This window comes from Anguilla rostrata, chromosome 6 (assembly GCF_018555375.3).
Source record: "Anguilla rostrata isolate EN2019 chromosome 6, ASM1855537v3, whole genome shotgun sequence".
Taxonomy (NCBI): Eukaryota; Metazoa; Chordata; class Actinopteri; order Anguilliformes; family Anguillidae; genus Anguilla; species Anguilla rostrata.
This window is the reverse complement of record NC_057938.1, coordinates 48,496,865-48,513,960: the sequence shown is the minus strand read 5'-3', so window position 1 is coordinate 48,513,960 and position 17,096 is coordinate 48,496,865. Positions and strand designations below refer to the sequence as shown.

Here is a 17,096-nt window from a genome sequence, read left to right as displayed (position 1 = left end):
AACAGATGCCGAATTACACAGAGACACAATCACAGTACATATTTTTATACAGATCTAATAATGTAGCCTCCACCCTCAATCAATTTACTAAGGATGGTACAGTGATGGGACACAGACAAATGTTCAGTTAAATCAACTCTAAAGAGTACAGATCCCTTTTGGACTCATATGTACTGTGTTAGGGTAAAATTAACTCTGAACTCTTTTACTGTGAAATTGAAAAATCCGAAATCATGCTTACTCAAAACCATTAAAAACTGATAATTTTGATAATTGCTTCAGATTTATATGTGCTTGCAGTAAGATGATAAGAACATACATATATCTCTCAAATAATCTCTCTTTAACATTTACATGATTCCAGAATTTGTGATCATGTAGGATGATTTTTTAAGGTTTGTGTGTGTGTGTGTGTGTGTGTGTGATATTGTCATCATATGGTGATTCTGGTAAAACCAGAAAACTCTCTGTATTGGAGACTATACGCTTATAATAGCCGCAGATGTAGTCTAGGTTATACGTGAGGTATCCCAAGGGAATCTCTGCAGTTGTTTTCCCGGGTATTTACTGCCTCCAATTTACATCCCCACAGACACAGGCATTTTGGAAAGTTTCAAACAAATTCTAATTCAGTTATTGACCGAGATAGCAATTTTAGTTATATACGATGCAATATAATTTCTTCATTTTTTTTAACTACCAAACTTAGAAGACCCTGCTGTTTCGTCTTCCTGACAGACGCGTGAAGGAGGAGTTAAAGGGGAGGAATTACACTCAACCACTCCCTACTAAGGCTACCACAAAATTACCGCATAGGTTGCCTTCTGTCCTGCTATTCACTCGGTACAATTGAACGTTATTCTGGAGCATACAACGCGTGCACCGTTTTCGTTTTTATCGGCTCATTCAAATGACTGGGATTGTTGCAGCCTTTAACATCACTTCCTTTTTTGACCGCTGTGGTTTTTCTAGATGCAGCAAAAACCTGCTGTCTTAGAGTCAAGTTCAGAAGCTCTCCAAAATACAGCTGAGGAATAAAGAAAATTTCGCGTTTATTCGTTTCACCTGGTTAAAACAAGATGCGATGACGGATTTTCTTCACTTTACACGCTGGGAATGGCCTGGGCGAATTATTCATTGTATCTTTTGAATTAAATAATTGTGTTTGCCATCGAAACTAATCAGAATTCTTACGATATAGGGTAATACCAAGTACACACAGGTAAAATATTATAGTAATGGATACCACGGTGAATTCTGAGAAATCTCACCTTATTAACGAAAAGAACGCGAAGATGTATTCACTCAAACTAAAAAGGTAAGCTTTTCTTCATGCGCTTAAGTTGTAGGCTACTGTTCGAATAATGAATTCAACTGTTGCCTCGTATTTAGTTTTTCTGAGTTCCCGCAGTCCAGATCATAGTCCCGATAAATGTGCAGACAGGAACGTTGGATAGGCTATGCAGTTGTTTTGACTAGGCAACTTCTGAATCGTACTCCATAGAAAATATTTTACATTACTTAAAATAACGGCTTTCGAAAACAATTGTGGCAACTATTTGAAGAAACTGAACAAACGTTTCCAGTCGTGCAGCTGGTTCTGATAATAATAATAATAATACTAATACTACTACTACTACTCTAATAATAATAATAATAATAATAATAACAATAATAATAATAATAATAGCATTTCCATTTTTTATTGTTTATTTTGTTTGATTTCAAAATAAATTATTTCAAATATATTTTAATCTTGCAGAGATTGGGCTCGGCATAGCTGTACGGCTTGTTACAGTATAGAAAGCGATTTTCTGTGTTGATCGATGGACATTTTAACAATCAAAAAGTAAAAATATAAGATCTGACATGAGTATATGGAACATGTCAGTTACCTATTACTTTATTTAATATTGCATCTAAATCATAACCTCCCACTTATGAGAATAACCAAAGTAGGCTATTGCTAAGATTATTTAGATTTATGTTGATGATGGTGGTGGTGGTGATGATGATGATGATGATGCTGTGTGCTGCTGCTGCTGCTGCTGCTGCTGATGATGGTGATCATGAGGATGGCGTTAATATTTTGGGGCATCACTGCATCAGTTTACTTATCCGTGCAGCCCACCCATTATTTCAAAATGAAATTAAAAATCCCGCGTTTGCGATACAGTCATTAAAAGCCATCGGCAGTAAATGGAATCAGCCATTTTTTTGAAACATTGAATAGTCAGTTCCCTGAGGACGACGTGTATCGCCACAAAATAGGTAATGCCGCTTCAGCCTTATGTGCCCATCTGGCACCAAACTATCTCCGTTTTTCCCCAGTGTTTTTCAATGCACAATATTTACGCAGTCACTGTCCCCCTTTTCTTAGAAGACCGTCGTCTGCTGTCCACGTGCCCCCATTAACCGGGCAGTCTGTGAAATGTTTTATGTGAATGAACAAATTCATTTCCATGCCTCACTTCATGTAAGACAGTGCCTGACGAATGGCCGCGGGGAGCTTCGTTGAACACTAATGCGTTTAAATAAAGCCATCATTTCTCATTACGGGAATCTTATCAGGCAAAGACTAAAATATCAAAAGTGACCTATTCAGTTCTACTTTTCCGCCAAAGATTTCCGGAAAATTGTCTGTGTGGATCATGGTGGTTATAGCCTACTTCATTTGTATATGTCCACTGATCATTTATTACGACCACATCTGACGACGTGATGTCTGTGTTTTTTTTATTAGTAGCCTATCTTCGTCACCAGCAGCATTGATAAAATCTGAAGTAATTTCGTATGAAGTCACACGACACCAGATTTAGATAACAGTCAGCCTCACCGCAAAATGGTAAATCAATTTCGGACTTAGTTTAGGTGAGTCTCTTTAATACACTGCTATGTTCTCCAACGAGGTTAATGGAAAATTGTGCAATATATTATTGTGTTACTGCCACTAGAACTATGCGAGACGCATGTTATAACATCAGCACAAAGCCGCAATACGAAGCTTGCATGTAATACTAAATATTTTTTACATTGGACAAATAAGGAAAACGCAACTTAGTATTGATATTTTATCATTTAGTCTGCTGTATTTAAAAAACCGTGCTTGCTTCCAGAGCACTTTGATTGTCATTTTTGAGTAGCCTAATAATTAACGCAATTCCGTTTTTCAGGTCTACAAAAGTCAATTCCTAATTTTTGTATTAGTAAATAAAAAAGAGTAAACTGAAGAAGGCACATTAGAATAGGCTACATTTTTCTGGATATTTTTATTTAAAGATGAACGTACAATTACACTGATTAGCCAAATAAGTACACATTCACCTGGAAGTCAAAATAAATAAATACAGAAAATAAGTAATTAAGTAAGTACGCACGTAGGCTAGGCTACGTAAGTAAGTAACCTGTCTGGTTTAGTAAAACAAATGTTAAATGTTTGATAAACGCACAAAGAAAATGTCCAAATAAAATATAGGCCTTTTGTTTATGACAGAACTCCACACAAATAATTATGTAAGGTCTGTTTTCGATATTTCATTTATTTGCTGTGTTGCGTATCCATAAAACAAAATTATAGCGTCAAACAACAAAATCATATTTATATGAACCCGGAAAATATTTGAAAGAATATTTCAGAAGAAATCTCTATTTTCTCACCTTCGTGCCTCAGATCTTTTCAGTCGGAGATTATCCATGAAATGTAATACATTTAAATATTTCAAGCTGTAAAATAGTACAATTGTTATAGAACTGTACACACTTCAGACTAGATTCAGCAGTTATACAAAAAGGAGACTTCAATTATTTCAGAACCATGGACAGCGAAATAAGAACAGACGGGAAATAATGTGGCAGGAGCAATCATGTTCTCTGACACGAGTAACAGCTAATCGATGTATATTTCACGCACATACAAACAGCTGAATGTTTATTCTGCATCACTACCCCAATCACGACATCTACTTCGGTGTCTGGTATATTGTTTATTCGGTGTTCATTGCAATCTGCAAATGTTTCCACTCTCCACTCTTCAGTAGCCTATTTGCCATAATCGCATAATTTCTAAAGAAAATGTATACTGCAGAAATATTATGACTAAATCGTTCAAGATAAAACACTTTCCTTGGAGAACTACACTGTTTTCTCACTCTGAATGGAGGTTAAGGAGATGATTACTTGGAGTCGGTATCTGCAGTAGCTACAGATTTTTTAGAGAATATTTGAAAAATTAATTTGTTTCGTTGGAACGAAACGGGTATTTGACATGGCAGTACATTAATTTATAATACACATAAATAATGATTTTTATTGATAAAACACAGTCTAATTTAATTTAATTTTAATTTAATTTATTTAATTTTTCTATATCTGTCCACATGTATGTTTTCATTATAATTCAGAATTAGCCTACTTTTATTTGACTACTGTGGGCAATGACATTTATAAAATCAAATGTATTAACACGGATAGAACTTTGATAGTATGTTGCCCAGTCATCTGCCTCTGCTGCACTTTGAATAATCACCGTGCAACCCATTACAATGAACAGGTGCATGTCTTTACGCATTTAACAGAGATTGCTGACCTTCACTGCTCTACTGAAACGTCAACCCCCTAGTGGTGAAACCGTGCAACCGCCGTCTATTGATGTGGACAGAAAGATAGATAGACAGACCTGTGCATTATTTTTACGGCAGAAGTGCTTAAGTCATAATAAGTGTGACTCTGATACTCTCCAGTCTCAATAGTATAATAATTCACGTGCCATCATCCTTAATTATATTTTGCATAATTATTAGTTATGCTGTTGTAATTTGTTTGATGGCTCATTAAGCCAGCATCAACAGGTAATATTCTTCATAACATTATTATCTAATTATGATGTCACATTCATACTGTATGATGTAAAAATGTTGGATTTTGTAACATGAGTAAAATGGCCACCCTCATTAGTCATTTCTGCACTACCACATTATTTGCCTGAAAGAAACAAAGTAGCCTAAACGAAGGAGTGGGTCCCACTTTTTCATTGGCAGTAGACTTAAATAATTACATTATAGCTAATATAGCTAAACACTTGCATTGCATGCTAAGGGTTGTGTGACTGCTGTGCAAGTTTACATTGTTACTTGACTTAAATGGAATTACATAACGGTCTTCTGCATTTATGTAGGAGTATTTAAAAGTTTATTGGAACATTTGTAAGAATTTTAAACCCCTGGAAAACTGCAATCAAAAGCAAAAATGATTGTGCTTTCTACTGACAAGTAGAACAGAAATCTTTCTGGAAATAACTGTGCACAATGTAGTCCCTTTTTTCCAGGCTATTAGCCATTATGCTCCCTCATATTAGGCCTAATTGACAAAGATGTCATACAAAAACTGCACAGATGATGTGATTAATTAAAGCCTATTAGGGGAACTGTCTACAGAAAGAATGGAGAGTACATTCAGGAGAGAGGAAAGGTTTTACAACCATCTATCAGGCCCATGCTGAAATTTCCAAAACAGGCTGAGTCATGGCAGTTTAAAATCCAAAATTTTAAATATATGATAGGATACAAACCAAATACAAACCAAAGCTTATCTATCTACATATGCACTGAAAATCTTGAACATCTGCCTCTCTTAGGTGACCCTATGTCAGGAAACGGGGTTTGTAAAATGCCCTTAAATGTATTTCAGCGTTTGTAACAAGAGAGATGCTTGTGCACATAATTTAATTTGGAATTAGGAAATTGGAAAGAAGTGAATTATCTATTTGACAAAAGTGAAGTAACAAGGCAGACACCGGATTTGTCACAAAGGTGCATTGTACCCAACGTAACATTCCGATAATAACATGCCCCGAGGACTTCCAGACTGGGAAGGTGAATTAATTCATCGACTTCAGGCATTTCAGTGGTGAGCCAGACATCCCCAGTGAAAATGATGCAGTGAGGAAGCTCCTGCTGCTGCAGTGGGCCTAGACTACTGTCTCTGACTAATTCTGTCGTCACCGTTTGTGAGATGTTGCAACGTAACATGACTGAGGCTGTTCTACCCTCTCTGGTCCCCACGACAACGGTGGCTAGGGCTCATTTTCCTGCCCAGACAGGGCGAGGAAGGTCGCTGGCGTTCGCTTCCACGCCGCGACGCGCGCCGAGAGCAACAGACCAGAGGGACTGCTTGGCAGACAGAGAGACCCGGGGGGGGGGGGGACAGTAAATCAGCTGACTGGCGCAACGCCGGGCGGACGAGGACCTTTCCTGCGACCGTTCGAGCGCAGATCTGAAAAAAGTGCACAAAGCGCTGCACCGAGGCGCGCCATTCTCCCCTAAAACCCTCTGCACCCTGAAGCGCAAAGCAGCCCGAGCCAGCGATTAGCCAGCAGCCCTCTCGTGCTCCTGGGGAACCAGTACGGTGCTGACTGCTGACACTGGAGGAGCAGGCGACCGCCGTGGGCATCGTCCTAAAAGCTTGTGTACACAACGTCTCCAAGAGACCTCACACAGGAAGTCATCATCCTCAACACACATTAGAGTTATTAGCGAAAAGCCCCAGGGCAGCTGTCCACCTCTGCTCCGTGAACAGTGGGGTGTCTCGACCCCGAAGCGGAGGCGGAAAGTCCAGGGGTCAGAAAGTTAAAGTCATGCCATGTGCTTATTCCACCCATGAACTCAGCCAGCTGATTTCACTAATTGATTCTACCTCCTGGCTGGAAAAAAATGTGCTAATTAGCAAATCCAGGTGATTGGAACAAAATACTGAGGGGGATTTGTGAACCTGGATTTTCCACCTCTGTCCAGCGCAGCTGCGCTGAGAGGGAGACCCAGCCGCAGTAAACGCCACTGATTAATCACACTCGAAACGAAAAGGGCTCGTCAGTCTAGCCAACGATAATAGCCACTGGCCGCCCTGACGGTCCCGCTTGGAAACGTCCTTCCCAATGAGGCCGTAAGGCACCGATGCTGGCATTGCAACTCAGATCCCTGTCAAGATCCCCGGGAGCTTTTTTTCACTCTCGAGTCAAACTGCGTCAAGCTTTCGTTTCCCAGCGTCCTCTTATCTCAGCGCTGATGTGAAGGGGCCATCAGCCACAGTCAATCTCCCCCTCCCCCTCCCCCCCCCCCCCACCTCCTGCGTCCATTCCTCCGGCTTAAAAAAACCTCCCCGTCTAGCCGGGGCTCGGAGAAACGCAGCACCGATTGGTAGATTTACCTAGTCTACCTTACCGACCATTCCGCCCATAGAGAATGGTACTCAGAGCCTAAAAGGCTGCGACAGTGACACACGAGCACTGTTACCATAACGTGCCAGTTAGCACATTCCATGCTTATCTGTCCTGTTCTATCTTCAGATAATGATCGCACCACACGGTCCAATCAGACCCCTCTGTTCTGCCACTTCCCATGACCCTCTTCTCCGCTCTCTTCCCCAGATGGCATGATCTCCTGTCATTCAGCAAGGCAGACTCCCTGGCTGTTTTCCACAAATATTAGTACTTTTTCATACTATACCTCAATGTGTAGTTTGACCCTTCTCTCCCTTCTTGGCCTTTAGGCATACACCTTTTCCTATAGGGTTGCACTGATATGTGACAGCCTATAGTGTCTTTAGCTCTTTTGGGGATTTTTGCTTGCCATGTAGTAAAAAGCACTCTCGAAAGTCCCTTTGGCCAAGAGCGGCTGCCACCTGACTGACTAAATTGCAAATTCTAAATCGGAACGTACCGTCCCTCTCTATTGGGGTCAACAGCAGACAGCTAAGAGAGCACACATTGCTGCTCAGGCAGATTTGGTCAGATTTATGATGTGATCTCGCCTGGGTCCATATAGCACAGGGAGTGTGTTAGGCCCGAGAGAGAGGCCAGGCGTGGTTCAGTCTGCTCTTATCTCAGCTGACTGCACCGGGGGACTGCGAGGAGAGGGGGGGAGATTTTTGGCTTCCAGGTGCCCAAGCACCTGTCCCTTTTGCCCCCAAGTACCCAATGTGCCCCTTTGAATTGACAAAAAAAAATTGAATCATTATCGCTGCTGTCATTCATTTTTATTCATTCATTTTAGTAAAATATGTTCTTTCTGTGTAGTGGCTGGGTGTAGTAAAACAGTTCTTCTAGGTCAGGCTGGTGTGCCCTTTTCTCATTTTGAGCACCTGCCCCTCAAATGGTCCCTGTTTGGCCCTGCTGGCACTCAAACATTATATAATTAATATATTTACTATATTGGTACCTTATGAGCGCTCCTTCAACTAGTTGATGTCTGCTCCAAAGAAAAATTAAAACAGAATTTGCCGATGTCGTCCTTTTTTAACATTTTAGCTCAATTAAAATAGGCAACATAGCTACACGTGTACAATCCAAGCGATTGAAAATCACAAAAGGGAATTTTGCTCTTCTTTTTTCTTTAAGAATAAATGCATACCATTGAGCTGACATTGGTCAGAGTCGATGTATAAGCCACTTCCCTTTGCTCATATTTGTTTTATAATCCGTAAATGTATTGAAAAATAATAATCAATGCAATTAAGTCACCCGAGATACAATTTTCATTCCTCACGGCAAATTACTAAATCTAAATGTAATTGCGCGTGAGAAGATTATAAAGCCGGTGTATGAGATCACTTGGAGTGATGATTTCACGCACTGCTGATACTAGACGTAGCCTCAGGTCCCTGGCAATAGAGTGCATCAGCATTTGTTATCTTTACAGCCGAAATCTGGAAAGCTAATCTGTATATAACACACACAACGCCAGTTCCGCCGAACGTTATTACATTTTGTAATTCCGGTTTGTTCAACGGTCGTTCTGTTCTTCACAACAGGGAGCGACAATTTCCCTGTTAGAGTTAGGCGCTTTGTTACAGCTCTAGTTTCCTACCCGCCCATTTGAAACAATGCTTAATTTGTTCAATTTAGCAAATAATTGATTGGCCTGAATAATGAGAAGTTGATGTGGAGTAAAGCTCGGCTCTCTCTGGGGAGATGGGGACGGCAGTGTCTAGCGACTGTCTAAGGAACTGACTTCCAGTTGAAGGGACATGGCCCAGAATTGGAAGGAAGGGCAGCTTTTAATGCCCTTTAGCGAACTTCAACCACAGCTGTGCAATGAAAATTCAGCTGTGTAACAGACTGTATGTGTGTGATGTATGAATGTGTAGGCATACTGCAAAAATGATTATAGATTCAATCTATAAATCATAGATTATATTTTATGCACAGAAATTGCTCTTCTGAAAACGATAAGAATGAGAACAGACTCACAGAGTACAGTATTCTTATTAGGTTTTTCACAGCATGTGAAAAATGTTTAGTTCTTATTTTTTTAGTATGGTTATAATGGAACAGTTTAACTACAAATTCTATTGATTTTTATTTGTTAATTGTTGAGAGTTTTAATTCTTCAGGGTGAAGGATTTGCATAATAATAACCAAAGATCTGAGAACCGACTCATAATTTCTGGGGACAATTTCACCAATTCTTGGGAACACAGGTTCTCAATTTGGGAGAATTAATGAGAGCTGGACTCGAGGTTAACGAAGTAAGGCTATCTTGTGCGCGCGGCGTGCAATGCAGAGATTTTAATATCCCCGTGCGTCGCGAAGGCTATCACGATGCTGTCCCCGCGGTGTGATTAAACAGACGCTCTTTTCCACGCGACTGACTCCATTCAGCGCTGAAGTGTCCCTCGGTACGGGAGTGATGGAGTCGGAGACGGGAGCTGGGTTATCTCCTGTGTGTCGAGATTGCGCTTTTCCAGCTCATTAGACTCATCATGCCGAGTCTCGTCTGAGTGAGAGGGGGGAAAACGAGCTAAGTCAGCGGATCTCTGTCCGGTAAACTGATTGAATTTTAACCCGGCGCTTGCGTGGTTTGTGCGTGGCAAGAGCTGCAAAGAAGTCCCGTATCTCTGGATTATTTTTGTGCTGTGGGGTAGAAGATTTATTCCTTGTAATCACATGACCTTTGGTAACAGATCGCTCGCGCTCGTGTGTGTGTTCTAAAAGAAAATATAAATAATATAAATTTCCTATCAGAGCATTATAATTTACAAATGCTCCAATTCCATATGAGCTTATAAAAACACCTGAAATAAAACATTTGTGAGTGTTTATAGATATCTCTATATCCACTTTCATTTTTTTAAAATTATTTTTTTAAATTAAAGAAAGCAAATTACACACTGAAACAGCACTGCTGACTCCAGCATAATCTTTCTGCTTCGGGTATTGCATCATATTAAAACATGCCTTTTTCAAGTGTAGAGTGCCTGTTGTTATCATGAGCTTCAAGGGTGTAATTCGTTTTTCTCATTGGATGGAGGAACTTAGATTTGCTTTTCTATTATCACATCTGTTCCTGAAAAATGTACGGAAAATCAGTTTCCTAAGAAACTCCTCTACATTAGGGGTGGTCGATGGGTGATCAGTATCCCAAATGAACACCCTATATATAATTCTGCTAACAGACATGTTAATCGACTCTTTCGGTGAATCATTTCTAAATCCACTCTGTTTTACATTGTCCCCAACCAATACCTCCACAGATGGAGACATTTTGTGTGAGTCTGTGAACACTAAGAAAGCATTGTGTGGCTCTGTTTTCAACAGTAGGCCTTTCATTGGTACGAACGGTTCTTTACAACATTCATTATACGAGCAGCAAGAATAGGCCTTTTTGAAAAGAAACCCAAAAGGAGATTTGCCTTTGTGAATTTCTGCTCGGAACACAGTAGAAGGTGAACGTGCTCCAATGTCTTCCAGCCCATTCTCGGGGTCCAAGGAGGGGTACCCCAACTTCCCGTTCGAGAATGGGGACGCGGCGGGCCCTATCGAACTGAAGCAGCCCGTCGGCACGCACTGCCACGGCAACAAGACCGTTTATGGGGAGACCCGTGAGAAGCTGATCGCTAGGAAGAAGCTGTACATCGCTTCCACGGTTTGCCTGATCTTCATGATCGGAGAGGTCATAGGTAAGGGACAGCCATGGTCTAAACCCAGGGGTGTCGAATTTCAGTCCTGGAGGGCCACAGTGTCTGCTGGTTTTTGGTGTGTTTCAGCACGAGTGGTTACTTTAACACAACATAACATTACATAACAGGCATTTAGCAGACACTCATATTCAGAGCGACTTACACAACATTCTACATAGCAAACATGCATTCACTTTTACTGTTGGATATATACTAAAGCAATGCAGTTTAAGTACCTTGCATAAGGGTATAATGGCATTGTCCCACCTGGGAATCGAACTTGTGACCTTCAGATTACAGGACCAGTTCATTACCCATTATACTACACTGCCGCCCAACAATGTTCGCCATATTTATTGCTGATTACGGCGAAAAGAACTCTGAATGAACTCTAATTGTATTGTAAATTTGAGTCATTGGCTAAAGAGTGCACACACTTTGCTCTCAAGGCCTTGTTTGGCTGCTGATCAAAAGGGAACCACAAATACCTGCAGACACCGTGGCCCTGCAGGACTGGAAGTTTGTTACCCTTGGACAATGTCATGACCCACCACAGGTAACACGTGAACTCCACATTTTCTCCATGTTGCCACGGCATTGCAGCAGCATGATAAGAGTCTATTACCACAATGTCATCAAAATGACAACAACTTTAGGCCTTGGCGGCTGTACTCCACACTGAATTTCACCAGCCATCATTAATGTGCAAAGAAACGTAACTCAAGGAAGTCCATGAAGAATATCCTGATAACCTTTGGACAGATGCATAAATTCATATCGTGATGCATATAGTTTTCCTTGTTCATTCTCGTATCTCTCCACTGACTATGGTTTAATTTATTTTTCCGTAAATGCAGAGATCAACTGCAGGCTGTGACAAATGCCTCTTCAATGTAAATAAAATAACACAGTACGCAATAACTTGTGAATGCCAAAAATTGAAATGCCAGTACGCTCAGCATGAAATCTAGGCTCCAGGCCAGTTTTAAAACCATCATTTATACTCACACGACTGGACTTGCTCCAGAAAACTTGAACGCTTCTGTCAAACTTTTGTAATATTTCAGGTCTTGGAGGTTATAGTAGAGAAATTTAAAGTCTTATGGTCACCGATTTGACTGTTTCATGGCTATGAAAAAGTGATGATAGAGCTGTTGTGATTTCTCCACTGTATTGTGTTTTGTAGATGTAAGTTTGGATGTTATCCCTGATGTCACCCTGACCCTGTCTCAAGCTAAGAGTTATCTGTGCACTTCTCACTATTTCAGGAGGCTACCTGGCCCATAGCTTAGCCATCATGACAGACGCGGCGCACCTCCTGACGGACTTTGGCAGCATGATGGTCAGCCTCTTCTCCCTGTGGATCTCCTCCAGGCCCCCGACCAAGACCATGAACTATGGATGGCACCGATCGGGTGAGGGGCTTCAGTGCAGCGCACCTTTCCTCTGCAGAAGAACACGCAGAATAACTCCTCAGTGTGCGCTGTAGCTCGAATGAGCTGAGCATGTGGAGCGTGTCAGCTTTGGACAGGAAGGTCATAGTAGTTCTTTCCTAATTTTTTAATTTACCGGAACGGCTTTTTGTCTCTTGAGTTCAGCAGACGCTCTTATCCAGAGCAACAGCCTGATGACATCATTTTTTTTACGCAGAATTGTTTATCCAATTTCACTGAAGCAGTTCAGGCGAAGCATCTCGCTCAAGGCTACGACTGACCTGGGAGCTCAATCTTCAGCCTCAGAGTTGCAGACCCAGTTCCCTAACCGTTATGTTACACTGCCTCCCACGACCAGAATGCTCCATGCAGTTTAAAAGTTCTTTTCCCCGCAATCAGTAATAATCAAATTTTTTTATCTAACACGATTGCAGTCTTGGGTGACAAAAACATGTTGCAGTGAAAATATTTTCCAAAATATAATTTAGTTAATTTTTAATGTCCCTTGTAGCGTAGGTTTCAGAATAGTACAATATATGTCTCTGGATATTATGACTGGAGATTCACGGCCCCTACAGGGCAGATAAATGAATTGGCAGGCCGTAGGATATGTGTGGAAGGAAGCTGAGGTCATGACAGGAAGTCCTGCAGGAAACACTTTGACTGTGTCCATATTGGCAAACTTCCAGAGTTGAGGGCTGGCAGAAGATTAACTACAAGTTGACTTCAGGTAAACAATTAAAAAAAAAGACGAATGGCTTTTTGCTCCCCAGAGATCCTGGGAGCGCTGGTGTCGGTGCTGTCCATCTGGATCGTGACGGGAGTGCTGGTGTACCTCGCCATCGAGAGAATCGTCCGGAATGACTACGAGATCGAGGGCCACGTGATGCTCATCACCTCTGGCTGTGCGGTTGGGGTCAATATCATGTGAGTGGCCCGCTGTTGGGGCTCTTTCTTGACTTACGATGATTTATGTTATGTTATGACGTGAGAGTGTATTCTTTATGATTCTGATTTGTGTTTGTTAAAGCAACTGCCCTTATGAAGCTGTTCAATCAGAGAGGATTCTTAGAATGATATCAGTTTCAAATATAAGTCCATATGTTTACAATATATTATGGTATATTCAATTTCTGTGAGGGTAATTATTGCGATGTCAGTTTGTTAAAAGCAACTGAACTTGAGAAACTGGCCAATCAGAGCTGACTCCTGCATTCTGTTGTTCATTGGATGGAATAACTGTACAGCTGCTGTTAGTGACCTTTAGATTGCTTTAAAGAGGTTTGTCTTACTGCGAGTGGTGTGAAGATCATCGGTCTCCATCCGTTCCATTTTGCTCTCCAGAATGGCCTACATCCTGCACCACTCCACCACCTTCCACAGTCACGGCTCAGGGTACCAAAAGATCGACGAGGGCGGGGCCAGCCCGGTCAGCCACGGCCACTCGCACGGCCTCCTGGGAGGTCACAGCAACACCAGCGTGAGGGCGGCCTTCATCCATGTGATGGGGGACCTATTACAGAGCGTGGGCGTGCTGGTGGCTGCCATCATTATCTACTTCCGGGTCAGTCGTGTCTTTGTTCAATTGTAAGCTTATTTGAACATTTGCCTGAAACAAAACAATAGTTGTTACTGGCACTCTTTATATTTTATAATGTCAGAAAAAAAACACATTGCTTTGTGAATATTCTTAAAAACAGTACTTTGCATTGCAACAATACATCATTTTATGATTTGTGTCGCGAACACAAGACGAACAACAAGACGACAGTTACTAGCAGCTAAATAACAGCCGCATCTGAAAGTGAAGGGTTCATTTTTCTAGCTAATGTGCGTAATGCAGTTCTTAAGCATTTTCTAATTACAGATAGCTAATGTATTATGACACTTGCTGGAGCAGGCCGCCTTATGTCATTTATCACGTAATTGCTGCCTCCTGTTCCTTCTGCGCCTTCCCTCACAGCCTGAATACAAAATAGCCGATCCCATTTGCACCTTCCTGTTCTCCGTGTTTGTCCTGGGGACCACCATCACCATCCTGAGGGACGTCTTCAGGATACTCATGGAAGGTAAAAATAGACCCGGAACTGTTTTGTTAGAACAGCTTTGGTCATGTTGCACGGTAGAAATACACTATAGGTTTGGGTGACTGAAAAACTTTCCTCTTACCCTAACTACAAAATTATAGAAACTTTAAGAAGGAAGAGATATATATATGGTTCCCTCGGGCGGCAAACCCGTTTGAGCGCTAAATTTCATTTCAAGTTTTCTTGTCTTTGATTCATATCCATGTCCAGATCATGTTGAGGTCATGGTTCAAATTCACCGTTAGAGCTGCAGCAGTAGTGTCATGCTCACTGCTGACCCCGGTCATGGTGTTCCCGCCGGTCCGTCCGCAGGGGCTCCCAAGGGGGTGGAGTTTAACTCTGTGAAGGAGGTGCTGCTGTCCCTGAAGGCGGTGAAGGCCATGCACAGCCTGCACCTGTGGGCCCTGACCTTGGGCCAGTCGCTGCTGTCCGTCCACGTCGCCATCGGTGAGCCCGCCGCCTCCCGCGCACCGGGGTCCACGGCGCTTCACCGTGCTTACTCTGCGGAGGGGGGGGGGTGGCGTGCTTTCTCTGAAAAGCAGAAAGGGAGGGGGGGGGCATTCCACTGTGCTTTCTTGAAGGGGGGGGGGGGGGGGTGAGGTCTGCCGTGCTTTCTCTGAAAGGTGGGGGGGGGGGTGCTCTGCTGTGCGTTCTCTAAAGGGGGGGGGCAGTCCGGATCTTGGGGACGATCATTTCATCTTTCCTGCCCTCCACCACACCAAAGAAAATTAAACAGCATCTCATTTAGACAATATAGAGTGTGTCACAAGCCTGAAGGTTTAGTAATCTCCATTGCAAATAGTAATCTACATAATATCGGGGTGAGGGCATCTTTTTAGGCAGCTTGAAAAATACTCCTCATGAGTCCATGAGAATTTGCGATGACACGTTACTAACCAAAACACACGACCCTTTGATGGAAGAAGTTTGTTCTGAATATCGATGAAAGTTATTTCTAATTCAGCAAGAGTTCTTATTGGTGACTAATAGATAAAACTATTTACAATAATTAACTGCGCCACCTCCTGTCAGTGTAAATCACGGTAAAGACTCCTGCTCCTCCAACTGTGACCTGTTAATTACACTGCAATAAAGTCTGTCTTAACGAGTGTTTTAGACTTCTAATGAGACCTAAAGTCTTCGTTTTTTCTCTGAAGTAGAAAACATTAGCTTGTTTTAAGTTTTAAGTTTCACTTTTTGCTTGTCAAGTGAAATTATCTTACCCCATTGGCAAATCTTGAAATGAGTCAAAGTGTGTCACCTTATTGGTAATCTTTCTGTCTAACTTTGCAAAAACCTAATAGTAACAAGATTTTAAGTGCAAATACTGAACAAAAATACTTCTTAAGATTGACTTGTTTTTTTTGGTTTTTGCAGTCTATTTGCCTCAGGTGGAAATTAGACAAATGTTTCTGCTGCTAAGGAGCAGACCACATTGCTAATAAGCCAAAGATTTCCTTTTTTTAAGGGACACACAGGCGGACCAACGCTCAGTACAATGGTCAGTGTAAAATCTACTCCGAGAGTGTATATTTTACTCTGACAGAGGACATGTAATCCCTATTGGACACACGCTGAGTTGGATTGACATGGAGCACTGAGAGTGTCTGGCTAGCGACTCTCTGCAGACTAGGCTTCAGGACAGTCGTACTCCCCTGGGGCACTGTGCAGGGACAGGAACGTGAATTCTTTCTATGAAAACAAATAAAACAAAAGGAAGAAGAAAAAAAAAAAAAACTAATGAAATCGCTGTTTTCACGGACTACCCGCAGGGTGTCTGCTTCAATCGATCAAAGGGGCACCAGTGTAAAATAAACAGTTCGTTTATAAACAGTGGCGTTTTTTGATTTTTGTTTTTTTGCGTCGTTTTATTTTCCGCAGAGGAGAACGCCGACCCCCAGTGCGTCCTCAGAGAGGCCACGGAGCTCCTCCGGACCAAGTTCGGCTTCTACTGCACCACCATCCAGGTGGAGCGGTACTCCGAGGACATGGCTCACTGCGACCAGTGCCAGGACCCTACGGACTGAGGTCCCCATGGCAACCGCCGCCTTTCCTCTGAGGAAGGGGGGGGGGGGGGGGGGGGGCGGGGGGGTCTGCTGCAGGTAACCAGTGCAGAACACGCATTCACATTCTAAAAGCATCACTGGGGGGGGGTCCCAAACCAGAGATGGAATTCGCACGCAAACGCATCGGCGTCCCGGACCGGGGCTCTGGGATGTCCTTTTGGCCTGTCTCGCCCTTTCCGCTGATCTCGCTAAACCAAACTTAAACCAAACCCCTCCACTGCACCAAAGAAAACTGAATAGCATTTAATTTAGACAACGTAGAGTATGTTGCAGGTCTGAAGAGGTTTTGTAATCTCCCCTTGTGGGGTAATAACTTAATATGCACCAACTTATGAATGGTGAGAGGTGCATATTCCCAAGGGGTACTAATACAGCGGTGGTGGCTTTCATCCAAGTTTTGAGCTTGCAGCTATGCACTGTAAACTGGTCTGGTAAGAAAGCACCATATCTAGTTATACACAAGTTGATATGGTCTTTTCTATTACAATAACAATGAGCTATGGCAGAAGGACAAATTACATTTTCAAGAAAAGCAAAAGACTTTTTTGTCCTTATTCGTA

General features: G+C 42.1%; 1 protein-coding gene across 1 annotated transcript; it reads left to right on the top strand.

Moving 5' to 3' along the window:
* The first annotated feature begins 815 nt into the window (after nucleotides 1–815).
* slc30a2 (solute carrier family 30 member 2) lies at nucleotides 816–16,524 on the top strand. Its single transcript, XM_064341223.1, has 8 exons — nucleotides 816–1,318; nucleotides 10,742–10,950; nucleotides 12,219–12,365; nucleotides 13,157–13,310; nucleotides 13,728–13,947; nucleotides 14,347–14,452; nucleotides 14,783–14,917; nucleotides 16,352–16,524. The coding sequence occupies exons 1-8, from the start codon at nucleotides 1,239–1,241 to the stop codon at nucleotides 16,495–16,497; spliced, it is 1,197 nt and encodes a 398-aa protein (XP_064197293.1). The 5' UTR covers nucleotides 816–1,238; the 3' UTR covers nucleotides 16,498–16,524.
* Nucleotides 16,525–17,096: the final 572 nt, after the last annotated feature.